Raw genomic sequence first — 27107 nt, forward strand, 5'->3', positions numbered from 1 at the left:
ATTTCCCAATGCACTATCATGCCGGTCCCTGCAATATATGCCAGTATATTAAACATTTGTATGCTGGCTTTGCCCATACATTTCCATGCTGGCTCCACCAACATATGCTAGTATTCCCATATAAGACCATACATATGTTCGCTTTAAGACTTTTTCTATAGTATCATTACTGACACTGGGCACAAAACTGCCTCTGCCAATATATGCCAGTACTCCTATGTAAGTACATACTCCCGTTGATTTGGCCATTAAAAGTGACCTGCCACAAAAGGGAAACCTGTCCACACTGGTTCCAATGTAAGCTAGTCTAGACCCTTGAGAACACTTATCTAGCTTGATTCATCATAGAGGCTCAGTTAATAAAAAGTCATGCTACACCAAAATGGCAGTCTAGCCAGGGAATGGCACACATGAACTTGCCTTTGCCCAAGAAAAACAGTAAAACATGCAAAGTCAACAAAGGATGTGGCAAAAATGCTCCAGTGATCCCCAGTCTCCCAGGGCCTTACACACACATCCATCCCCTTTCCTCCACCGGTCACTCACTCATACATCTCCTCTCACACTTGCTCACACCAGATTCACCACACAGGCACACACCAAACCCCACCCAGAACATTCAAACACACACTACCACATGTATGCTCATTCACCCACCAATCACTTGCACCTTCTCTTAGATGCACTCATTGCATTCTCTACACAGGCACACGCACACCCACCCACAACATTCAAAAACATGCCATCACATTCATACTCATTCACCCACCAGTCACTCAATCATACACCTTTTCTTACCTCTACCCATTGCATTTTCTACACAGGCGCCACACACGGAATATCAAACACACCATCACATTCATACTCATTCGCCGACCAGTCACTCACACACACATTCTCTTACATCCACTAATTGCATTCTCTACACAGGCACACACACACTCACCCAGAACATTCAAACACACATCACATCACATCACTTCTCATTCACCCACTAGTCACTCACAACTTCCCTTACATGTTTGTTTGTTTGTTTTTATTTGTAAAGCGCACCTAACCCGTGGGTTGCAGGGCGCAAGCAACAAGAGGAGTGTACAACTTAAGTTACAGAACACGCAGTAGATGAATCCAACTGGGTTAAAGTGTTGGAGGTATCAATCATTTGGGCCAATACATCAAGTAAAAATTATAAGTGAATATACATACATGTATATACATAGTTTACAAGTAGTAGATGTATTTAAGCATAGAGGTGAGAGGATATATGATTTATGCACAATTTACAATAGGCGCAGCAGTGGATGTGATTAGAAGTCCTAGCATTAGGTATCATGTTCCTTGATTCAGCGGATAGCGTTGGTTCTGAATTGTAGGTAGGGAAGGTCTTTCCTAAGAGATGGTGGTAAGATATTCCAAAATTGTGCCGCTTTGACAGGAAAGCTGTTCCCACTAGTCACAGTACGTTTGAATCTTGGGACAAGGAGGAGGTTTGAGTTGGCCTTTCTAGTGGGGCGGCAGGAAGTCGGTCTGGTGAATCTCGTTATCAGATATTGCGGGACCGCTTGGTGTAGGCATTTATGGGTCAGAGGGACCGATTTAAGGAAGATTTTATCTTTTGTAGAGAGCCAATTGTACGATCTTCTAATCTCTGAGAAATGTGCTTTCCTCGGGAGGCTTAGGGCTGCTCTTAAGGCACTGTTCTGCAGGATTTGAATTTTATTTGTAGTGTATTTGTTACTATCTACTTAAAGCGCGTTGCAATAATCCAATTTGGATAGGATTAATGCTCTGGCTATTGTGATGCAATTATTTGGTGAGAGGAATGCTTTAGATGCCCTAATGAGTTTACATATATAAGATGTAGCGGATCCTATCATTGCATTATCTACACAGGCACACAGCCACCCACAACATTCAAAGACACACCATCACATTCATACTTATTCACCCACCAGTCTCCCACACCTTCTCTTCCATCCACTCATTGCTTTCTCTACATAGGCACACACGCATCCACCCAGAATATTCAAGAACACACATCACATCACTTCTCATTCAAACACCAGTCACTCACACCTTCTGTTACATCCACTGATTGCATTCTCTACACAGGCACACACACACCCAGCCATCCACCCACCCACCCACCCACCAGAACATTCAAAAACAGACATCACATCACTTCTCATTCACCCACCAGTTACTCACACTTTCTCTTACATCCACTCATTACATTCTCTGAGCACAGGCACACATCCACCCTCTCAGAACATTTAGAAACTCACATCACATCACTTTTCATTCACCCACCAGTCTCTCTTGCATCCACTCGTTGCAGTCTCTACACAGGCACACACCCACCCACCCAGAACATTCAAAAACACACATCACATCACTTCTCATTCACCCACTAGTCACTCACACTTTCTCTTACATCGACTCATTAAATTCTCTGCGCATAGGCACACACCCACCCTCCCAGATCATTCAAAAACAACATCACATCACTTCTCATTCCCCTACCATTCACATACGTTCCTCTGACACGCACTTCACACATGTAAAACACACATCACATGCACACAAAAAAAGTCTTACCTTTTTCTTGCAGCTTCGGTCCATCCTTCCTGGCCCCCTAGGCTCCTCTGTGCTGCTCACAAACAGGAACTCTGTATGTGAGCTGCAAGGAAGCCGAGAGAGGAGGGGTTGGAGCTGAACGTGACATGTGCTACATGGCACGGTCAGCACCAACCCCTACTGATTGCGTCCTCGGCCCAGCCTTCACCCTGATGGGTGAGGACTGGGCCAGGGACCCACCAGACCTGGTGTGGCGGGTCCCCCCGTGGCACAGCAGGGCCTGCTATACCAGGAGCACCCGTTTTGTTTGGGGGCAAAAAAAATAAGAAATGTTCTCTTCACAATTTTGATCGAAAGGGAGACCCAGGGGTTGCAACTGTGCCAGAGTAATGTATGAACAACTCCAGACCTGGGTAGTGCATGAGGGCTTACTTGACCACTTACAGGCATGCTTTCAGGCAAAAATAAGCACTGTGGACCAATTATTTAATCCATATCACCATACAGAAATCCACAGTTTTGAGAAATATGAAGCTTTACAGTGTTCATTGACCTCAAAACTGCTTTTGACAATTTACCATGTGGCCAATTGTGGTCTATACTAGCCAGAAGGGGGGTCCCAGGTAATCTCCTGCAAATTATTGAACAGCTCTAATCGAATAACAGAGCTTCTGTGCGCTGGGGTTTGGGTGGTGACCTCACAGATTCCTTTGCAGTGACCAGAGGGGTGAGGCAGGGCTGTGTCCTCGCCCCTATGTTGTTTTTAATCTATATAGATGTTTTCATAAGTTATGTCGGATCAAAATGCTTGGACCAGCCGAAGCTGGGGCATGAATCCATCCCGATGAGGCTGTGCTCTTGTCGGCATCGGTAAGTGGCATGGGGACCACCTTGGAAGCATTAGTGGAGAAATGCACAGAGCTCCAGTTTGAGGTTAATACTGGAAAAACGAAATCCCTCGTTTTTCAGCCTAAATTCAAACAGTTTACCAAAATGTATGCTGAATATCAATGGCTCTACCCTAGAACAGGTCAGATGTTCCCATTATCTGCCGTTAGATTCAAGGACCAGGGTCAATGGACACTGCAAATGGTTAAATCCTGCTCTGCCTTTGGAAAATATGGTGGGGCTATTTGGAAAAATGTTCTCAGCCATGGGCAAGGAGCCATTACCCTGCGCTCAATATGTATGTTGCACAGGCAAAATCTGCAGCTCCAAATGGAGCGGAAACTTTGGGGCATTCTGCTGGGAGCAATTTTGGGATGGCTGGAAGAGCCTTCCTCAAACGGCTGTTAGGCATGCCTTCTGCATGCCCAAGTTCCCCTCTTTATTTAGATCTGGGCCTGAGGCCGATTAATGGGGACGTAAGACTTTGGCCATTCCTGTACTGGCTCAGAATATGGAAGGTTCTAGAACTCGCGATTTATGATGAGGCAGTTGCACATATCCTGAGCCATTAGGGTGGCAGGTGTTTGCCTTGGTTTGTGCACGTTAAGAAACGTTTGATTGATTTGAACCTAAGTGAGCAATGGTTTGATCCCATGTGCATCACAAAAGGAACCATAGAATTGGAAAAGAGGATCTCTCTTGAGCCAGCGGAATTTGAACTTGTTAATGCCTGTAATGGGTTAGCAATGGGTGAGTCATACTTGACTGGAAAATACTCCCTGGGACTTGAAACGTATTTAGATGTGGTAAATCCTCCCTTGACACGCAGCTTGTACATGAAATTCAGATTAAATCTACTGAATTTGGCGTGTTGCTCAAGTAAATGGTCTTCAACTGGAAGTGACCTATGCCTAGTGTGTGGCTCAGCCAGGGAGTCAATAAGCCACTTGTTTTTTGTCGGGGCTACCAAGCGTGACGATGTAGGCCCTTGAAAACAGTCTGTAATGCGCACAGTGTACGACGTGTAAACCAAGATTTTCTATTGTTTAAACGATCTAATGACTTGGACATCGTATATTGTGTAGCCAGCCACATCCATCATGCATGGTGTATAAGATCCAGATTCCTGACGAGCACGGAAACAGGGAATTTGTTCCCAAATTTTGCACAATGCCGTATGTATCTATCTTTGTTGATATCTTTTGTCCCTGCTCATTTGGGTACACAGAAATTCGCCAAGGATTTTTTTTGTTGATATAGCATGATCCTCATTGCAGGTTTGGAGGTAGCCTTGCCGATAAAACCGTCAAGGCTGCCTCCAAACTTGCATTCGGGTCCGGCACCCGTGAATGGACAATTACCGGGGTATTCCTGCTTCGCTGGACCCGGTAATTGCCCTTTTGTGGGTGCCGGACCCGGTAGATCCCCATTCCCATTGAGCCCTATAGGGCTCAATGGGAATGGGGACGTTGGATGCACCGGCACCGTTTACAACGGTGCCGGTGCATCCGACTTGCTGTGCTCATGGGTGCCGCTCTGCCCACCAGATCAGACCTGGCGGGCTGACAGGCACCCGTGAGCACAGCTCGTAGTATGGCAGTACAGTGGCAAAGGTGCGGGTAGCCCTAACGGCACTGTTGTTACCTTACCGCCATACTTATAATGAGGCCCTATGACTTGTACCATTCATTTGGTTCTATTTATATTTGCATTAATGAAGACTCTGCACACATTTTGTGGCCCAGATTACCCTGTAAACTGTATAAATTATTGAGGGTGATTAAAGAGACCTCCCTGAATTTGCCTATATCTTCAGGCAAAACTCCACATTCTATCTAAAATAAACACTTTTTTATGTGTTAATTATGAACATGAGAAAATAAGGCAGATAGTTTTAAACTGTTTTGTGTGGCGTATGTAATTATCCTGTATGAGGGTATAGATGAAGGCAGCTAACTGGTGCTTTATGAGTGCGCTCAAAATAAAAATGTCCCTTTGCACGTTAAGACTGTCTAGTCAAAAACAATGGTCTGTTAAATGGGCAATCACTTGTAAATAACTCCCACTTTGAATGCTCTGATTTAAGAAACAAAGTGATAAGCAGATATGATATGATATGGCATTTATAACGTGCCTGTACACAAGTGGTTCTAGGCGCGACAAGACTAGGAGGGCGGAAACATAGGGGGGGACAAAACAACGATCTTACCAGGTCCTGTGTCATTCAGATCGCGCAAGTGCAGGGAAGTGGAAGAAGAGAAGTGCCGTGGGGTGGGGGGGGCGGACAGAGAAGTGCAGGTAACTCAAAAATGCAGCGAGCGTGTGACTCAGTGCAGGTAACTCAAAAAGTACAGCCAACGGGTGGCTCATAAGTGCAGACAGAAGGGACTGTAGGGTTGCAGATACAGATCACAAGTGCTAGGGGAGCCGGAAGGCAGTGCAAAGTGCAACTGGACATGCAGGAGCCTGGGCCCAAATTCAGAGGGTAGCCAGGTGACCAGTGCGTGGACCAGTCGGGAAATCAGCAGGGGGAGAGGAAGAGAGAAGGTCTTGAGTAACTTCTGGAACCGGAGGTGGTTCTGCTCAAGTTTGAGAGAGGCAGGGAGGCTGTTCCAGAGGGAGGCCCCAGCCGAAGATAGAGATCTGCCCCCAACTCTCTGCTTGGAAAAGCGACTGACTCTCAGAGAGTTGGAGGTGGATGAGCGGAGAGCTTGAGAAGGGAGATGTTTAGGAAGAGAGAGTTGGAGGTAGTGCGTTCGCAGGACCCAGAAAGCCTTGTGGACATTGCAGAGTGTCTTGAACTTGATCCTTGCCCCCACTGGGAGCCAATGAAGAGATTTCAGAGCTGGAGAGATAAGATCCCTGGGCTTGAGGCCAAGGACAAGTCTTGCAGTTCTGTTCTGGATAAGTTGTAGAGGTCGGAGAGTAGAGGCAGGAAGATTTAGAAAGAGGCTGTTGAAGTAGTCCAACCTGGAGAGGAACACAGCTCTGGAGACAAATGAGCTTCTCGAGGAAATTGAGGAAAGGAAGATTACCTCTGAGGAGGTGCCGCTGATAGTTTGACTTCTTAGAGACATCAGAGATGTAAGAAGAGAAGGAGAGGGTGGAGTCAAAGATGACCCCAAGGTTCTTAGCCATGAGCAGGAAGAGGACCCAGAGTGGGCGGCCAGAGAGAGAGAGGAAAGGGGGGAGCTGGTGTTCCGATGAGGAGGACCTTAGTCTTACTGGCATTAAGGCCGAGATCATTTGCGGCACACCATTCCTGAATTGCGGTCAGACAATCTGGAATTAGAGAAGGAGAAGAGGCGGCTGAGGGGAGCCTGAATGAGAGCTGAGTGTCATCTGCATAACACTGAAAGTGGGAGCAGAAGGAAGCAATGTGGTGGGCAAGAGGTTCCAAATATTGGTTGAACAGCCAGGGAGTTTAGACTCATGGGGAACACCACAAGTAGAGTGAGAGATCGAGGAGTTGAAAGACCCCAGTTGGACCTGAGAGTTGGTCAGTGAGAAAGTAGTTCAGCCGGGCTAGGGCCTGATTAGTGATACCCAGGTTATCACAGAGGCGATTGAGCAGGATGGCATGGTTAGCCGTATCAAAGGCAGAAGAAAGATCGAGGAGAATGAGGACAGAAGGAAGATTAGCATCAAGGTTGGAGAGCAGGTCTTCACTCTGCCCGGAGAGCAGCTTCTGTGCTTCTGGCAGCTGTGAAGTCAGACTGGTAGTTGTAGAGACAACCAGCAGATTGAGTGTGCAGATTAAGCTGGGAGATGGCCAGCTTTTCCAAGAGTTTGCCCAGGAAAGGAGTGATGGGGATCAGGCGATAGTTAGCCGGAGAGGAAGGATCGGCAGAGGGCTTCTTTAGCAGGGGGTGCACAAGGGAGTGCTTAAGGGGGAGGGGAAGGTCCAAGTGATTGCAGAAATCACCCAAGGCTGGAGCAGGATATTAATGTGGTCCTTGATGGTTCTGGATGACCAGGGGAGAACCTGTTTTGATGAGACGTTCATAGATCACACTTGTCTAGAAACATCATCTGGCGTGAACAAGGAAAAGGAAGAGAAGGGAGGAGGAGAGACGGCCACAGGCAGGCCAGGAGTGTGGGGAGGAGGAGGAGGAGGAGGAGGAAGAGGAAGAGGAAGAGAGGGTGTACAGGATGTCCTGAGTTTTAGTGATGAAATGAGAAGCCAAGGCCGTACACAGGGCCTGGGAGGGACAGGAGAGGTAGAGACTGCAGCAGGATTGGCTAACTCCTTGCAGGTTTTGAAGAGTTCGGCTGAGTTGTTAGATGACTTAGAGAAATGGGCCTGGATCTGGGCTCTCTTCTTGGCGAGGACAGAGAGTCTGTATTGACTAGTTTGTCAGAGGGTCCACCTGATGCCCTCCACTTCCTCTCAGTCAGCCTGCACTTGCGTTTGAGTGCGACGAGGTTGGAGTCGTACCAAGAATTGCACTTGGATTTGGGCTTCAAGCGGATCCTCATGGCAGGGGCAAGTACATCAAAAGTGTTAGCGATAGAAAGATGAAGATTAGATAGGTCTGTGTCAGGATGTGAGTCAACCAAAGGTGCAGGAGGAAGAAAGAAAGTAGCAGTGCTGGAGTCGGCTGGGCATGAGGGGTAGAAAGAGAGAGAGAGGTGGGAGGAAAGGAGAAAGTGATCACTCTAGGAGAGAGGGGTGGTGAGAGAGTTGGAGAGGTGGAGGTCTGAGGAGATCAGAACATCCAGGGTCTGCCTTGCAGAGTGAGTCGGGTCAGCAAGAAGAATAGAGAGAGAGAGAGAGAGAGAGAGAGAGAGAGAGAGATGCAGAGTTTGCTAAAGAATCCTGAAGAAGGGCGGGTGTTAACGTCTCTAACGAGGAGAAGTTGAGAAGTAGAGGCAAGGAGAGAGGAGGAGAGTTCAGCCCACTTAGAGAGGAAGGGGCGACCTGGCCAGGCGGCCTGTAGATAGTGGCCAAAATGAGAGAGAGGCCAGGAGAGATAGAGAGCCTGAAGACCAGGCATTCAAAGGATGAGTAGTCCGGCATAGGAATGTTAGAAGCAGGAATCCACTCTGGGAAGATCAAGGCTACACCTCCACCGGGATGGTTGGTTCCGGGTTCAGAGGGGATCTTGTAGCCATCAGGAAGAAGAGTGTCAAAGCTTGTGACAGAGCTGACCATGAACCAAGTCTCGGTCAGACGGAATAGATCCAAATCGAGTTCTTCCAGGAGACGGAAGTTGCCAGAGGAGTGTTTGACAGCTGAGTGAGAGTAGCAATGTGGAGCAGGTTGCCCCCTTTGAAGGGCTTCTGTGGAGGGGTACAAGTCAGAGGTGCGCCCTGCGGAAGAGTAGCAGGTGCCCGAGGATGGGCAGAGGAGGAAGGAGGAGAAGGCAAGGTAGCCAGGGAGTAGGAGGTGGGTGCCAGAGGGGTGACGGAGGAAGGAGGCAACAGGGTGGCCGGAGAAGCTGCAGAGTCAGCCCTAGAGGTGGCAGAGGATGGAGGCGGCAGAGGAGCCAGAGAGGGGAAAGAAGGAACAGCAGGAGCAGAAAGGAAGATGATAAAAAAGGAGGAGGTTGGCCTGACGACCTTGTACCAAGACGGTGCTGTTTAAGTAAATATTAATGATGGTCTTGGAGGACTGAAAGGGGGCCAGGAGGGCCTTCCACCGGGTGCCACCATTAATGGGTGAAGAAGAAAAAGGAGAGAGAACAGAGACCATATGGGGGAGTCCATAGGCCTGGAGAGGGAACGACAAAGAGGATATTGGTAACGGTCTGTCTGGAGGAAGCACTGGTGTAGATATCAGTGATAGGGAGGCCTAGGTTGGAGACCAGGATGTCCCTTTTGAGGTTCTTCCTGCCAGTGAGAGGGATAGGATAGTCGATAGAAAAGCAGTGAGACAGAGAGCACCACAGAGGGTGCAGAGAGGAGGGGGCGGGAAGTAGAGAGGGGGAGCCCAAGCAAGGTGGGGGGGGTAGTGCTGGGAAGCAGGCAGGTGGGGGGAAACACTAAGGAGGGGACATGGAAGGAGGGGGGGTACACAGAGGACAGAATAACAGACAGAAAATCAGATGCAGTGCATAGACAAATCAATCACCAAAGGAACCTAGAAGTAAGGAATGAACACAGTAGGGATGCAGGCAGTGCAATGTAAGCAAACAACCCTGGAGAAACAAGAACGACAGGAACAGAACAATCACTAAAAGAACCTAGAAGTAAAGAGTGAACACAGCAGGAATGCAGGCAGTACACTGTTATCAAACAACCCTGGAGAAACAAAAACGACAGGAACAGAACAATTACCAGAGGAACTTAGCAGTAAGGTATGAACACAGCAGGAATGCAGGCAATGCAATGTACGCCAACAACCGTGGAGAACAAAACGTCAAGAACAATACACAAAAGATCAGGGGAGGGAGCTAAGAAGAGGGGACGGAAAGGCCTGCAGGGAATGCAGGGAGCACACACGGCCTAGCGCTGCGAGGGAACGCACACTGCCTAAGTTGTGCGGCCTAAGGTGGGAAGGAATTAACACAACCTTACTCCTACGTCCCGTCCCCTTTCCTCCATACTTGTGGGGACATCTCTCCGTCCTGGGGACGGGACCGGAGCACTTTGTAAAAAGCATCCAAATTTTTCCAAAAATTTGTCCTTCCTCTCTTTCCTACGCGGGGCCCGGCACACGGCCGTAACCCCGCCCACCTTGGCTCCGCCCAGTGCATCGCCCCTCAGTCCTTTTCTCCGCTCGATCGGGGCCGGATGCACTTGCATCCTCGGAAGATTTTCTTCCCTGTTTTCCTCTCTGGCTCTCGCTAGCGTTCGTCTTCTACTCTCTCTATCTCTTTTAAATTAGACTTTCCAGACTGTTCTTCGTGTCATCGTCGCTTCGCGAGGGCAAATCCCCATCCTCTTTGTTTAGAGTGTTTGGGTCCGGAACACCGTTGGGACTCCTGTTTTTACTGTGACTCCCTTTCGGTCCGGGCTCTTCAACGTCGGTTGGAACGGTGGGAGGAGGTGTTCCGACGCACTCCTCCATCTCATTTTCAGGCATTCATCGACGAGAAGAAGAAACGCTCGGTAAGTTCTTTAGTTTTCAGAGCACCCCAGCCGGGGGATACCTTCCCGGGTTCCTCTCGAGCCGGGAGGGGCGTTGATCGCTCTGTCACTGGGGTTCGCCCTGAGGTGCCTCTCGGGCCTAATAATTCTACCAGAGTTTTCTCCGAGGGTCTCCGTAAGGGGCCTGTGTACACCAGAGTAACTTCCGAGGCCCCTCCTGTGGGGGCTGTGTGTAGACCCAGTTCTGCTGAGTCACAGGGTACCGGAGCTTGCTCTGAGGCCTCTCTTTCGGCTTCCCTTAAAAACAAGACCGGGGTGCGCCACGAGGCCTTGGCTGGGCTTGTGTTTACCGAACGGATGTTCGAGGCCTGTGCCGATAAGGCTATTACCGGGCCTAGGCCCGAGGTCCCTCGTACAGAGGCTAAGGCTAACAGCAGTTCTGAGGGGCCGGGCAGGGCCCTGTCGGTGAAAGCGGTTTCTCACCGTTCCCGCTCTTGTGGTGATACCAGATCTGTTGAGGGGGCAAAGAAGCAAGGTTCTTCTTTTACCGGCAGTGCCGAGGTCCTTCCTTCGAAGGCTCAGTTGGCGGTTGGTATGTCGCAGAAACATTCCAGGCCTCACAGTACCGGCTCTGCCGAGGTTCCTTATGTTAAGGCTAAAATTAAGACCCCTGATCCATCGACGGGGACCCCTGCCTCACCTCCTCACATGCCTCAGTTCCCCTCAGATGAAGACAAAATGGCGGCCGTTCCCGCCACAACCACGGTGGCCATTTTAGGTACTACCCCTACATCTACGCCATCGGCCTCTGGTGTAGGGTTCGGTCCCTTGGGTGAACCTAAGGTCACTTGTGCGTATCCTTACGGGCCCCTTTATGATTGGAACGCCCGGATACCTCTTCCGCACAATGTTTCGTTGCCTGCAGGGGCGGCCCCTTTGATTTACGTGGATACGTCGGCGGAGGGCCCGGCGTGGCACCCTTCTCCGTTAAGTCCCCAGATTTGTCCACCTCATGAGAGGCCTCCTCAGGTTCCGAAGCAATCTCCTGAGGACGCTTTTTTCGGTAAATTTCAAGCGCTTATGCGCACCGACCCCATGAGGGAGTATTTCAAAGGGCTTTTTAAGGAAATGTGTCCACCAGCGCCTCCGGCTCCACCCGTTCCTCTGGTGGTTCCGCCGATGCCTCCTTTGCCCGTGGTGCCTGCCCCTGCTCTTCCGCCTTTACCACCGTTGTCCCCAGTGGACAAGGCAGTGCCTGACACGGTTCAGCAGGATCCTGACCTGTCAGATGACCCTCAAGGCGAGCAGGACAACGAGGACCTTCCCCGCTCTGTTAGAGCTTTTCATGACCGGGTACTGGTCATGATGAATTTCTTAGATGTCCCGGTTCCCGAAGCACCTGCTCCACAGGAGGGCGTGCTTTCTGGGGCGTTCACCCTGTCTCCTTTGGAGAGTACCGGCCTTTTCCTGCAGAAGGATGTTTTGGCTGAGGTCCGAAGAGTCTGGGAGAAGCCACACTCAGGACATTTTGTCAATAAAAAGATTGACGCGAGGTACAGGCTGCACTCTTCGGAGGAAGTGGCCTTGTCGTCTTGTCCACCTCCCTCTCCACAGTGGTGGCTGCGGCCACGTTGCAGTCCAGATCTGCAGCATCCTCTTCCGCGACGGCTACTGAGGACTTGGGAAAGGAGGACAGGCTCCTGGACTCCCTAGGGAGGAAAATCTTTGCCAATTCGGCCTTGCAGCTCAGGCAGGCCAATGCCGAATTGATTTTGGCGGGAGCTAACATGCGGATGTGGAAAGGTCTGTCGGAGTTTGAGGAGCACATTTCGGTTGAGAAGTTGGAAGATTTCAGCGGTGGCCTTGCCGATGCCAGGGTCTTGGCCCAGGATCTCCTGGAGGCTACGGCTCATCACGTAGACACCTCGGCTTGGGGCATGATGCTCGGGGTTGATACCTCGAGGCAAGCGTGGTTGCATGCCACTAAGTTTCGAAGGAAGTGCAAGACAAAGTATTGGACCTCCCATTCGATGGTAAGGAGCTTTTTCATTCTTCTACTGATGTGGAGCTCACCAAAACCAAGGATAGCACTCAGACGGCTAAATCATTGTCTGTTCTGGTTAAAGCTCCTTTCAAACCTCAGAGACCGTTATCGCAGAGTCGACCTTCTTCTGGTTTCAGGGGATTCCTCGACCGCAAATCGTGCAGAGTGGATACTTCTGCGGGAAATAACCGCCGTAGACAACAGAGTACGTGGTATTTCTCCCGCTCTTCAGCCTCCTCATCAGGTTCAGGTGGCACCGCCACCGATAAACCTGCCAAATGAGGTTTTTCCATGCTCGCACGAGACCCCGGTGGCAGGACGCATTGCGTCTCATTGGGAGGCGTGGCAGACCATCACAGAAGACAGATGGGTCTTGTCAGTCGCTCGGGCGGGCTTCCGCTTACCTTTACCCCCTACCCCAACCCTCAACCCTCCTTTTCAGCTGTCGGGCTCACCCTCCCTCAAGGCCGAGTTCAGAAACTTCTGCTCCTCAGAGCTGTGGAACCCGTTCCCCTTGGGGAGCGAGTGGAGGGCTTCTACTCCCGGCTGGTTACGGTGCCCAAACCCAACCAGGCTGGCCTGCACACCATCCTAGACCTTTCCCAGTTCAATCTTTCCTTTCCCCAAGAGAAATTTAAGATGATCACTACCGGCCAGATTCGCTCCTCGTTGCAGGTGGGCGATTAGCTCAGCGTGGTGGACCTTCAGGATGCGTACATGCATATCCTAATTTGGGCTCCACACAGGAGGTACCTCTGTTTCTCTTTGGTAGAGGAGCACTTCCAGTTTCGGTGCTTCCTTTTGGCCTCAGCTCGGCGCCGCGTGTCTTCACGAAGATGATGTCGGTGATTGCGGCCTATCTTCGTCTTCAGGGTATCCATGTGTATCCTTATTTGGACGATTGGCTTCTACGCAGCCCTTGTCCGCTGGCGGCAGCGGGCAACCTCCAGTCTCTCCTTCAGCTCCTGTTCCATCTTGGGCTGTCGGTGAACTGGCGGAAATCCTCCATGACGGTCTCTCAGGACCTGATTTTTCTGGGTTTTCGTTGGAACACGATCGACTGCAAAGTATACCTGACCGGGGACAGAATGGCATATCTGTTGGCCACGTGTCAGATGTTTGCGCAGTCGGAGAGTATGTCGGCCTGGTGGTTCCAGAGGCTTCTGGGCCTCATGGCCTTGTGTGTGCTGGCTCTTCCTCTTGCTCGTCTCAAAATGAGACGGACCAAGATGGCCCTTCGGAATTCATGGCGTCAGGCAGTGGACCCAGACTCAATGCTGATAATGATTCCGGATTCCATGAGACTGGACCTGGACTGGTGGTCATCTCTCAGCAATCTGTCTGGGGGCACGGGGTTTCAGGACCCGGTCCCTATGGTGATGATCACGACGGACTCCTCCCTCCTAGGGTGGGGTGCAACGTTAGATCTCCTTCAGGTCTCGGACCTCTGGTCACCTCAGGACAAGCTCCTGCACATAAACCATTTGGAGCTTCTGGCGATTTTCTTGGCGCTCAACGCGTTCAGACCGGTCATTGTTAACAAAGTGGTCCGCATAAGAACGGACAATGTGGTGTCAATGTATTACATCAACAAGCAGGGGGGAACAAAGTCTTCCCCCCTCGTGGACCTGTCCATCCAGATTTGGGAGTGGGCCGTGCTTCATGGTGTCTGGCTGCTTGCAGTGCACATCCCGGGCCAGCTGAATGTCACAGCAGATGTCCTCAGCCGGCGGACAGTGGTCAGCTACGAGTGGGAGTTGAAGGCAGAGGTCCTCTCAGGGATTTTCTCACGCTGGGGCACACCGCAGGTGGACCTCTTCACGACGGCGGCGAACAAGAAGCTTCCTCTGTATGCCTCCAGAGGGGGGCTGGGAGCCTCCTCTCTGGGGGATGCTCTAGAGATTCCATGGCACAACATGAGAGTTTACACCTTCCCGCCTCTGCCTCTAGTTCAGCGGGCAAGTTGGAAGTTGAAGTACTCGGTGAACTGTTCTCTTCTACTGATAGCCCCGTGGTGGCCGGCCAGGTTTTGGTTCTCAGAACTCCAACACCTGTCGGTTAATCCGCCGATCAGGTTACCGGTAACTCCCGATCTTCTCCACCAGGGGGAGCAGCAGCTGTGGCACCCCTCCCCACAATCGCTCAGCTTGGCGGCTTGGTGCCTGAGTTCAAGTCTTTAGAGCATCTGAATTTGTCTGCGGATAACATGCGTATTATCCAGGCAGCCAGAAAGCCCTCGACCAGATCTCAGTACAAGAGTAAATGGCTCAGGTTCTGTCATTGGTGTCTAGAGAAGAAATTGGATCCAAGGGGGGCCACGGTTGACACGGTGTTGTCCTTCGTGTCCTCCCTAGCAGAGTCAGGGGTTCATGTTTTGTCATGCAGGACTTACCTTTCAGCGGTCTCTGCTTATCTTTCTACGGATCAGTGTTCGTACTCTCTGGCTAACCCAGTGGTAAAGAGGCATTTCGCTGGTTTAACACGCCTTTACCCTCCAGTTCGTAATCCGCACCCGCCATGGGTCCTGAATGTTGTCCTGACGGCGCTGTGCCATAAACCCTTTGAACCGATGGCTACTGTGGACCTCAAGTACTTGTCTTGGAAAGTGTCCTTTTTGGTCGCCGTCACATCGGCAAGGAGAGTGAGTGAGCTCCAGGCATTGTCGGTGGAGCATCCTTTCTTGGTCTTTCACAAGGACAAGGTAGTCCTTCGAACTAATCTGGCTTTTCTGCCGAAGATAGTGACCGAATTCCATTTGAATCAATCGATCTCCCTACCGGTCTTTTTTCCGAACCCCGCCTCTGAGGCAGAGAGGGTTCTACACTGTCTTGATGTCCGAAGAGCTCTTAAGTTCTACCTGGATAGGACTTCTGAGCTTAGAAGTTCTTCTCAACTTTTTGTGACTTTCGGCAACCCTCAAGGCAAACAGGCGTCTAAGGCAACTATTTCTAGGTGGATTGCCGCCTGTATCACGGAGTCTTTCACTGTCCAAAAGCTGAAACCTCCTAAAGGTATTCATACACACCTGGTGCGGGGCAAGGCAGCTGCGGTTGCTTTTCAGAAGTATGTTCCCTCGGAGTGCATCGCTAGGGCAGCTACTTGGGCCTCTCCATCTGCTTTCTGTAAGCATTACTGCCTCGTTATGAGTTCTAGAGCTGATGCTCAGTTTGGTCAGGCTGTGCTGAAGAACCTTTTTCAGTAAGGGGTATTTCCATCCACCCGTAGTTCCTGTAAGGAGTGCTTGGGAATCTCCCACAAGTATGGAGGAAAGGGGACGGGACGGAGGAGTATTACCAGGTTACTCACCGTAGTGACCACCTTACTCCTAGTCCATAGTCCCTTTTCCTCCATACGCCCGCCCGCCGTCCCCTCTAATAAGGTTCCTCTGTATTGTTAATGGGTCTCTGACCTGGCAAAGAAAAAGACTGAGGGGCGATGCGCGGGGCGGAGCCAAGGTGGGCGGGGTTATGGCCGCGTGCCGGGCCCCGCGCAGGAAAGAGAGGAAGGACACATTTTGGGAAAAATTTGGATGCTTTTTACAAAGTGCTCCGGTCCCGTCCCACAGGACGGAGAGATGTCCCCACAAGTATGGAGGAAAGGGGACTATGGACTAGGAGTAAGGTGGTCACTACGGTGAGTAACCTGGTTAAAAGTAAGAGGGGGTTTACAAAGCCTAGAGGGAGTGAACGCAACCTAAAGTAGAGGGGGTGCACGCAGCCAAAGATGCGAGGGAGCGCTAGTAAGCAGGTGGTTGGGGGGTGGTGCGGGGACAGGATGTATGGGAAAACTACACGTGTGCAAGCAGCACACCTGCAGCGTTGAGTGGGCTGCTATTTGTCTGGAGAGCGTCGAAGCAGGAGGTTGAGAGGTAACACGTTGCCACACTAGAACAAAAAAAGGCAGCCTCATACATGAGACTCCCTTTTGAAAACATTCATTTAAATGCTGGAGGCAGGCATATGGTGCCTACAAAGCCCCTGTGAGCACGGGTACACAAATACTTCTTTTGTATCTATGGAGATGGTCAACACTAGTCCAAGCTGCAATGAGGTGTGGCAAAATGCTTCCCCACTGTCACACTTCATTGCAGATTGGAATCCTGTTTTCACACAGATAGAAAAAGACTAAAACGTGTGATTTAAACTTGAGCCAAGTAGGTGTGTCATAGGTGGGTGTCAGCTCACTTCCCAGGGCCTAAGGACTCCTAACTCGGGTCGGGCTTAATTGAGGCCCTCGGCCCAGATCAGCCCGCGCCCCGCCTGGCTCCTCCACCTGTAGTTAGGAGTAGGTTTTGGACGCAGGTTTTCTTTGGACTTTGACAAAGTACTAGCACCCTTAGTTAGTTTGATTAGGAAGGGAACATCCCTGTAGTATAGGGCAAGCTAGGCATTTTTACATTATTGTTTAAATGAAATGACTTGAAAATGTCTGCAGTGCGTCCGACTCCTTCTTCTGGTCTGCCACATCCGACAGACAATCATGCAATTCACCACTTCAGCATTACAAATTTGATCAACTTCAGAAGTATGAAAGGCTGAGTTCTTCTTCCTCAGATTTAAACCTGGGACCTGCAGTTGCACATAGATCTCTGCAAGAGGTGTGTTAATCTACTGAGATATCTTACTGCAGAGTTTAACGTGCTGTCCTACTTGGATAACATCCATAAAGGCACAGGACTATGTTTCAACTTGCTAACCCCCCAGCCAGCCTCCTCTGACCCCTCCCTTTCCCATAACATTTCTCTCACTTCCTGAAACCTAAGTTATTTTGTGAGAACTTTTAACCAAACAATCAGCCCAAACCTGGCCGAACTTCGCCCTAACATCCTTGACCATGTGTCTCTTTTAAAAGAGATTTTGGCAGACTCAGGGTTGAAGAAAAATCTGTAGGAAACCGCAAAACTACCCAATTTGAGATTTGCGGGAGACAGTGGATCACGTTTGAGAAGGTTCACCCAGGCTTATTTTCCATTTCCCTGCTCCCCACCGCCTCTATGTCCACCACTCATATATGTACCCATTATGTACATGTGCCATCATAAGAGTGAACTCTGACCTCAGCCAGAGTAGGCCAGAATGGGTAGAATTAGAGTCTGCATCTCCCATCGTGCTACCACACCACAAAACAGCAGAGTTTAAAGAGCACAGATGTTTTTTCTTGATTTAAAATGCAAAATGCTTTTACTAAAGGAAGAGGTGCACAGATGAGCAAGGATACATCTGGAGACTATGTAACATCACAAGCATTAAAGCTGGCCATATGTGGCCAGGCAGCAAGAGGTTGCAGGTCTTTATCATGGACCAATGTGTGATTGTATATGTGGACTATTTCATTGAAGACGAATAAGCACTGGATGTGTCACATGACTATTGCTGGATAGGTAGATTACTGGGTATTACCCAAATTGTTCGAACACAATTGTTCGAATGACCCAATTGATCGAAAGTCAAGGGTCCGAATTGACCTTTGCACAATTGACCATATATATATATATGTATATATATATATATATATATATATATATATATATATATATATATATATATACATATATATATGTATATATATATATATATATATGGGGGGTTTCCCCCGTAGATATGTAACAATTGACCTTCACAATTCGGTCAATTGTGCAAAGGTCAATTGTGATTCCAACAATTGTAGTTCGAACAATTCGTATACATCCGATTACTGCACTGGGTTCAACGAATTCTCCTTCACCAAATCACATAGAACAATGCCACTACTAAACCAGGCTGTAGTGCTGCAGTAATACCTTCCATGGCAGTAATTCTTGATTTCATGCATTCTAAAAATAGAACAGAAAATAATGTTAATGAGCTGAATGTTACAATTTGCCGGTCCGGGAAACATGCCGGTAAAAGTACTGGTATTTCTGTCACTGGTACTTTTCCCGGACCAGCAAACTACATGTTTGCCAGTGGGTGTTCACTGGTTTACCTCCAGCCAAGAGGTGGAGGTTATTCAGGGCCCCACTGCTAACAAACAGCTGATATTTCCTGCACATGTACTACCAGTGCCAGAAATACCAGCAATCTTAGCAATCCACTTCATAGAGTCTGTGTAACTCCACGGTGTGGGGATTTATCCCCTTTCCGCCACCTGTAATATCTGAGTAATTTTCTGAAATTAGGCAGCGGAAACAGTAGGTCAGTTTGCTGGTATTCCGCCAAAATTAACGGCAGGACACCGGCAATTTGCAATTAAGGTCATTTTGTTGGTGCTTGTATTTTAACAAGAGACTACAATTGTGATGGGCATGGAATCCCAACGGTCATTCTGTACCATGAGGTGAAGAGGGCTCTGTTCCAATGAAGCCCGATGCACTGCCATGGGTCTTCGTGGGATTTTCATGATGGTAGTGTGTGCGTGCCATGTGTACAGGCTTGACAGTTGATCCCACTCCCTTACCCAAAACCACCCATAAGGCGCAACAATGGGTAAATGCTCCTGCTGGGGCACCGGATAGGACAGCCAGGATAATTGGATAACAGACGGGAGATGTTACAGCATTAACGCACGTTCCTAAGGATATGACGCTGCTGCAATACCATTTTAAAGTGCTATTGCTGAGGGCACAGGCGAGGGCAAAGGTCAGTTTCATTTACTTTCCAGGGTTTGGTAGATTTTCGGTAGTTTGATGCAGCGCTGCCATGGCAGGGTAGGTCCCACAGAATCTGCTTATTGCGCTTTTGATATCATCTTGGGGGATGGGACCTCACCCGTTAAACACATCAGTGCCCAGGATATGAGATATTAGGATCAGCTTAATGTGTTCGTGCACAGGACCACGAGAGAACACACAACAATTGTAATTCAGTGAAACCCAGGATGTGTGAGAGGGGGAACCATCTGTGTGGTGCAGAAATGTAAGATAATCATGAAGTAGCATCCGAGAAGACCTGACCCCAGCTTAATATTCTACTGCCTAGTTCCCATATGCCAGCAGAGGATCAGTGCAGTGCACCCTTGCACAGAGCACAAAGCATAGTACAGGAAAGGTTTGATGCATCCAACCGCTTCTTACAATGCTATCCAAGGGAAGAGCAACAGCATATCACAGGTTCAATGCACTGCACCTCAGGGTAGGTTAGATAAGATAGGGCATCAGCATAATGCACGACTGCATATGGTGCCAGACATGAGTGTGTGTATTGCAGCATTTAAATGCCCTACTGCCCATGACTAGTGAGATGTACACTGGCAGTTCAATGCACTACTGCGGGGGACAGATGAGAAGGCCCAGAAACAACCTTCTATTGACCTGGGGACGATGGTACAACATCAGTTCAATACATAAATGCATAGGTAGGGGGATGTGGCAAATGCCACAGCTGGCGCAAAAAAGAACACCTCAGCTTTTAGTGACTTCTTAGGCACGGTACTAGGGTACTCCCACACTCTCTCGTCTGAATGCAGCCTTTCCTACCCTAGCCAAGGTGTTCCTGGCCCAGCATTAATAGATTGCACCTGTTATCTCTAACTATAGTGAAACATGTGGCCATTAAATGGGGTTCTATTTTCCGTTTTCACTGTTTGACGAATGTCCCATTCACTGAAAACCTCATCGATCACTCCTGCCACCTGCACAAAATCTGTGTTGTTCGTTTGCTTCGCTATTGGAAATCTTGAAAACTGATCCATTGTCACTGGCAAGTAGTCACCTGTTTCCATTGGCCCATAGAAATCCATGGCGACTATGTGCCACACTTTTGGGGATCGTCGTCTCCTGCAGTTGTAGGGGCGGTCTCCCCTCGCTGTGCATTGACATGGGAAACATCTTCTCACTATCGCTTCCACCATCTCATCCATGAATGGGAACCACACATTCTGTCTTAACAGTTTCTTTATGGCATCCACCCTTCTATGCCTTTCATGTGCCGTTTGCACCATGTTTCTCCTAAGCACTATGGGGATCACTAGTCAACACCCTCGTATTAGGATCTGCTGGTCCTAAACCACTAGCTCTGCATGGATCTTAGCTAGTCTCTCCATCTCTCTCTTGTTGGCCTTCCCGTGATGCTGCAGTTGTCGCTTGTAGTCCTTCCATCGGTTGGTGTTAGTCATTTCAATAGCCATGGCTATCGACAGATCCTCTTATGATGTTTGCGCGAGTTCCTCTAGCATCAGCGCTGGTGGGAGGGCATTTTCCGTGATGAAATATAGATATTCTGTGTCCCCTTATCTCGGCTCTTGTTGACCGTGTTCTGGGTACCGTGGATATAGTCAACCGCATTGTTCTCTCCTCCCGGTCTGTGTATGATCTTATAGTCGCATTCCTGGAGGCGGATGCCCCATCTCTCAATACATAAGGGCATCTTTGTCCTTGGGTTGCCAAATAAGGACCATAGGGCCTGGTGATCCATCACCAATGTGAAATTCTTCCCAATAACAAAATGATAGAAGTACTTGCACGTCCAGACAGCAGCAAGGTTCTCCTTCCTCTCCTGGGAATAAGCTCCTTCCGTATTCGTTAGGGCCCTTCTTGCGTATGCCACAACGTGACTCATTGGTGACTTTTCCTCTTTCTTTTGGGCCAGGATGACACCTAGCCCAACCGGGCTGGCTTCAACTACTAGCTCAGTGTGCCCGGACGGGTTAATGTATGCTAAGTGTCTGCTATTCGCGAGTTGTTCTTTGATGTGGTTGAAAGACTGCTGGCACTCCAGAGACCAGTGGAATGGCTCTCCCTTCCTCAGCAGTCATTGTAGAGGTTCTGTGGTGATGGCGTACTTAGGTAGATAACAGGCGCAATATCCTGCCAACATTAGAAATGACCTCACCTCCTCCACCTGTGTGGGAGCCGAGAGCCCTTAAATCGTGCAGACTTTTTCAGGGTCAGGTTGCATACCTTGGCTCGAGAAGATGTGACCAGAAAATCTGAGCTTGTTCTTATTGATGTTACATTTCTCATAATTTAGCGTGAGGCCAGTCTTGCTCAGTGTCTCACAGACAACCATCAGTGTTAGATTGTGTTCCTACTGAGAAGTCCCATAGACCAGTTTATCGTCATTATAGTTGAATGCTGACTTGATGGGAATCAAAAGTTGCCTAATAGCCACCTGAAAAAGTTCTGTGGCAGAGTTAAGTGCAAAGTTGAGGTGTTTGTACCTGAACAAACCTGTGTGTTTCGCAAATGTTACTGGTCTTGATTTGGGGTGTAGTTCCAGTTGATGATACCCCTGATTTAAATCTAGCTTAGAGAATTTGGGGGCACTATTTAGCTGAACAATCATGTCCTCTATTTTCGGACCTGGGTGTCTTTGCCTTTTGTATTGCTGTGTTTGCCACACTCATGTCAATACAAAGTATGATCTTGTTCCCTTCTTTCGGAACTACCACTAGTGGTTAGATCCATGGTGTTGGTTCCACAGATGTTTCTATTATTCCATTGTCTAATAGTTGCTGTAGTTCCTGGGACACCGCCTTCTGCAGGTGAAACCCTACCCTTCTGGGGTGTTGCGGTACAGGGCGCACCTTTTCGTCAATATGTAATCGCACAACCGTCCCTTGCAATTTTCCTAAACCACAGAAGAGTTTAGGAAATGCATCTCATATGACTTCTTTTGACATTGTTATCCCCGACATCTGGGAGCTGATCCCAATGTTGGTGCGGCTATCACTGTATTTCAACACCTCGTTGTCCGGATAATGGACATCAATCAGCCGCAGTTCCTTTGCAGTCCTGTAACTGAGCGGACATCTTCCGCTGACAAGGCTTCTGAGGACATGTATGGTTGTGATTGTTGATATTCCCATGTGTAACAATGGTCGCTGGAACTGTCCAATTGATGGCAGCGTTGTGCTAGCACCCCATTGAAGTATGCGCACCATTGACTGTTATAAACTGCTTCTCACGCCAGTCTGTAGGAAATCTTGCTGCCCTATGATGTTAACTGTGGCGACTGTGGCGATCAGAAAACAGTGTGTTACTCCTCTCATCTTGACCATGACATTTGGTGCTTACACTGCCTCCTGATCCCCATGCATTAGGTTCACCAAGTCATCTGTATATTCTGGGTATTGGTCCTCGTATATCATTGCTCCATACTCTGGGCCTTGTTCCATTGTCCTCACCACCCTACATGGCATCTGCGTGTACGTCTGCGTGGGCCTCCATGTTGCCTGAGGTGGCTGTACAGGCAATCTCATGGCGGGGAAGGGCCACCTTGTCTGTATACTGTGTGATAGTTTCCTTCTCTCCCACACTTGGAGCACTTCTGGTATATCACGGGGCACATCTCAGAGTGTGGAAATGCTAACCCACATCTAAAACACATTCTCTGAGGCCTGGGTTCTGACCTCATCTGCTGGTCTCACTGTATGATCCTCTCCTGTGGCTGCGTGTCCGCTCTCATGAGGCAATTGGACTCTGGGCATGGCAGAGATTAGGATAGTCAGTCGCCCCAAATGCGCAGAGTCCCAGGATACAGTATGCAGTGGGATGAGCGTGCTGCAGAGTGCAGCCTCTAGAGGAACCACACGCTGCGGAGTGCAGCAAACAGGATGCTACAGACTGTAATGGGACAGAGGACGCTTTAAAGAGATAGCACACCTGCCCTGCGGCATGAGCCATCTCCACTCGTCTCCAGTTGTTACACTTGGTTTCTGCACAATAATGGATGTAGGCGGCAAAGGAGGACTCAGAGACAGGTGTATTCATAACACTCTTTATTCTTTAACTGACTCCTTCCTCCTTCGCTCTTCCCCTTCGTGTTACATTAGGTCTTCTCTTAAAGGGACCCTGGATTACATTATCTCACACATAACACACACCATTGCATTGTCTACAGGCGCTAAGAGCACAACTGCTCTAATGCAGAGATATGTCAAAGCACCAGATTAATGTACTGCTGCCCAGAGCACTGCATTTGGCACGCAACCATGTTAATGCATTATTGCACAAGACCTGTTTCCAGCACTGCTTCCCTGGGCAGAGTTTAAATCACAGGACCTGTTTATTTTACCAACACTTGGCACTTGGTAAATGGCAAAATGGTGATTAAATATATTTCTTGCCAGGTGTATGGAAGCTGGCAAGAGTGTTATACTCTCTTCTCCAAGGCAAAGATAACAGCACAACCACTATTGAATGCACTACTGCTCAAAGCCTTTGAAATGGCAGTATTGCGTTTTTCTTGACCAGCACTGGTCAGTGGTATTGGGGTAGGGTAGTGGTCACTAAAGCATGCTCCATTGCATCAAACGTGAGGCTGCACGTTTCAGATGGTTCCCCTCTCTTCTTGGACTGCTGGCAGCCATTGTCCTTCTTCCCAACAGTTCTCGTGATGGCAAATGCTTAAAACCAAATCCAAATAAGGGATGATGATGTTAAATAATGCAAGCCTTGTTGTAAAAGTTGCCTTTGGTCCTTATACCCCATCCAAATGCTACAAGTGAAACAAGCACTGATAAAAAAAAAAGTCCACTCGTTTAGCAAGAGTTTGAAAATATAAAGTAAAGTATCAGTTTGACTAGTAAGCAGTGCGATGAAAAAAAACAGGCATCCTTTTCAATAGAGTGCATTTGTGTAGAAAAACAAGAGATAAATAATATGTTTGCACACATCTCTCTGACATCCCCACTCATAAAAGTACCATCAGTGATTGCAAAGCGTAATTAAGCTTCGAGTGTCACTTTGACAAAAACACACACAATTTGAAAGCAGTGTGTATTGTTTTGCAGTTACACTACTTCACACTTATTGTAAAAATGTTCACAGGCATGGATAAGGTTGCATTCCTACAATCATACCTCAGTGTTTTCAAATATAATGTGTGTCTGTATCTTTCTGGCAGCCCCACCAATAAAATTACCTGCATTGATTACAGCATCCAATTAGCTAAAGAATGCACTTTGCACCTCTGTGCAAATGAAAGTACTCATTCAGGGGTAAGTACTATCAGCAAGAGTCACAGGGATAAAAGATCAGGCCAAGATGAAAAGGCAGATAAACTTAGTTTCTTTTGTTTTGGGAATATTCTTTCGAGGATGGCCAAAGCAACAATCAGAGGCTCACAGGGCAACACAAGTATGGGCTTAAAGGTGGTCCTACACCCCTTACTCACCTTCTTCTAGGGGCATAACCCTGTGTCTCAGATCGGGCTTAAGGGTTTCTGCACCCTTCTTCTTTGTGTTTGTAAGGATTCTTTTTCCCTGGATTCTCAGACGCAGGTTTAAGGGGTTCCTGCACCCTTACCCTCAGGTCTTCTCTGGGTCCCTCCTTGCTTCACAGTACCAGGATTTAAAGGGTTCCCATAGCCTTCATCTCTGGGCTTCTTAGGATCTCCCTCTCCTTTCCTCTTCACCTTTGCTATTGAGGCAATAGGGTTTGCCTCCCTTGGGCTTTTATAGGGGTGGAAATTAAGAGCGCTGCTGTGACCTCTTTGCTTTAGGGCCCTGATCATGCCGCTTCTGGCTGCCTCCTCAATGCAGTTCCATGTGCTTGCTCCTCCTACCACTGTGGGCTCAACTCTTTTGGATGGGGTTCTTGCCTCTCCCCTCTGTTTTGCATATTTTGCTATATAAGGGAACTGAGGACAAAAAGAATGCAGACGTTTGAATTTGTAGCGATAATACAATGTTGTAAAGTTGGGGCGCTGAACGTAGAAGCAATACTTTCTACTTTCGCTGTCAGACAACATCTCAAACACAAGCAGAAACAATACAGATGACATTATTAAAGCCATCACCTTCCTGCCAGTGCATTTCATAGACTCCATGCTTGGTACATCATCCTCAGTGGATCGGGTGTAACATGCCCGGCACTTTGTTGCTCTCTGTAATGGGGAGAAAACAAGAGGGGAAACATTTAAAGAAGAAGTGAGAGAACATTGATCCTTGAGACAGTGTTTTCTGAGAATAGCAGGAAGGACAGCTACAGTCAGGGCAATACGTGCCAATGTGCTTTGGACTGCCAATCACCAGTGCATCCACTCTGGCAAACTATATGGCTCGTGACCACAGGGATTTGCTCTAGCAGCTTCCATTTCATCCGTTTATAGTTTCTTTGCACCATTGACTTGGTTATAGTTGATACCCTTCTGTAATGTCACAAATGGGTAATAATTGGAATGGAAATGCCCAGTTTAAATCCTAGTGGTTATGATTAATTGATAGCTTTCCAACTATCAGTTTTGGTGCTTATAGTGAGTGTTCCGAAGTGGGAAGAGGTGTGCACAGAAGTGTGTCCCTTGGCCTCTGTGCTTTGAATCCCAAACTACACCTCATTGATGAGACTGAAGAAGGCTGTCTGTGTTTGTTTATGTCCTGCATAGAGGGGAACCAGTTCTGGCTGCACTACTCCCTGCGATGGCAAGAACAAGTCTAAAAGCTACTCCTCCGCGCAGTCAATGTTCATTCTATCACTGGGGCACTGTGCAAATCGACCCGGCAATAATAGAATAATCGTAATAGTGAATACATTCATTCATAGAGCATGGTAAAGGAGAAAAGCAATCTTAGTAACACCCAAAACCAAATCCTAAATGATTTTTAATGATTCTTTATGTATAGATTTCTCTGAAATATTGCTGTCACATTGAGAGAAAGATTTAGGGTTGTGTTTTCTTCTTCTTATTACTTAATACCAGGAAGATCGCTCAAGGTCAACATGTCTGTCTTGGAAGCAAGACAGCGCAGCAAACCATGAGTTTGAACCCCGGTCCACGCTTAGAGGCTGGTCTTCGGCCTTAAGCGCGATATGAAACCTCCGTTTATTTTAATTTTTTTGTTGTAAAGTGGAATTTTTATGTATTTGGTTGTTTAGATTTTAGTTCGTAATGCATTGCTGTTTTTATTGCAAAGCAGTAAGTCATTGATTGATGGAAATAGCAAAACCTAGCATGTGGTGGGACTACTTGGCCCTATGGTGTCAATGAATGGCATATTGTACGGTTTGAGTACATGCATAGTTCCAGGTACTACAATCCTACAGTTGGTACTAGCATCATATGCCCAGTGGTGTCATGGCACACAATGGTCTTCCTTTGGTATGCCAGGTTCATGCACTCTTCTTCTTGCAAGCTGCTTCGATGATATGCCCAGATTCCTACGTGAAGGCAGGTGACTGGGTGCTCTCGCCATGTGCCCACGTGCCAATATATACCTTGGTACTACCCTCATTATCTGTGTTGCTGTCAGTGCAATTTGGTATATAAAGACCAAATGTATATACTCTAATATGGAGAAAACCATCTCATCGTAATATACGGAAGATAACAAATTTAATTCACTTCACTCCTTATGCTGTTGTAAATCACATTAGAAAGATGTATTATTTAGAATCAATAACGATTATTTATATAGAACAATAATACACATAACATTATTTATGTATAAACTCTAAAACCTCTAGGTTTTATTGTAAACAACTAGACCAAGTAGGGCAAACATACAAATACCATATTAATAGACAGACAATCAATTAACAATTCATTCATTCACAGTCTCAATACATTACTATACCTAACAATTATAGTGATGAAAAACAAACAGATGAATCAATCATTACATTTCTTTTAAATGATTAGCCTTGTATTGT

The 27107-nt window shown here is 48.0% G+C and overlaps 1 protein-coding gene across 2 annotated transcripts in view; it reads right to left on the bottom strand.

Moving 5' to 3' along the window:
* The window catches only part of LOC138566061 (uncharacterized), a 115597-nt gene that overhangs the window by 44458 nt on the left and 44032 nt on the right, over positions 1–27107 (bottom strand). The window contains exon 3 of one of the 2 annotated variants that reach the window (XM_069643092.1): positions 25258–25344. The exons of the other annotated variant lie outside the window; for it this stretch is intronic. Within the exon in view, the coding sequence (XP_069499193.1) occupies positions 25258–25344 (87 nt within the window). The remainder of the gene's footprint in view (positions 1–25257; positions 25345–27107) is intronic. 2 annotated transcript variants of the gene reach the window in all.

Source organism: Ambystoma mexicanum, chromosome 2p (genome assembly GCF_040938575.1).
Source record: "Ambystoma mexicanum isolate Mex_15411 chromosome 2p, UKY_AmexF1_1, whole genome shotgun sequence".
NCBI lineage: Eukaryota > Metazoa > Chordata > Amphibia > Caudata > Ambystomatidae > Ambystoma > Ambystoma mexicanum.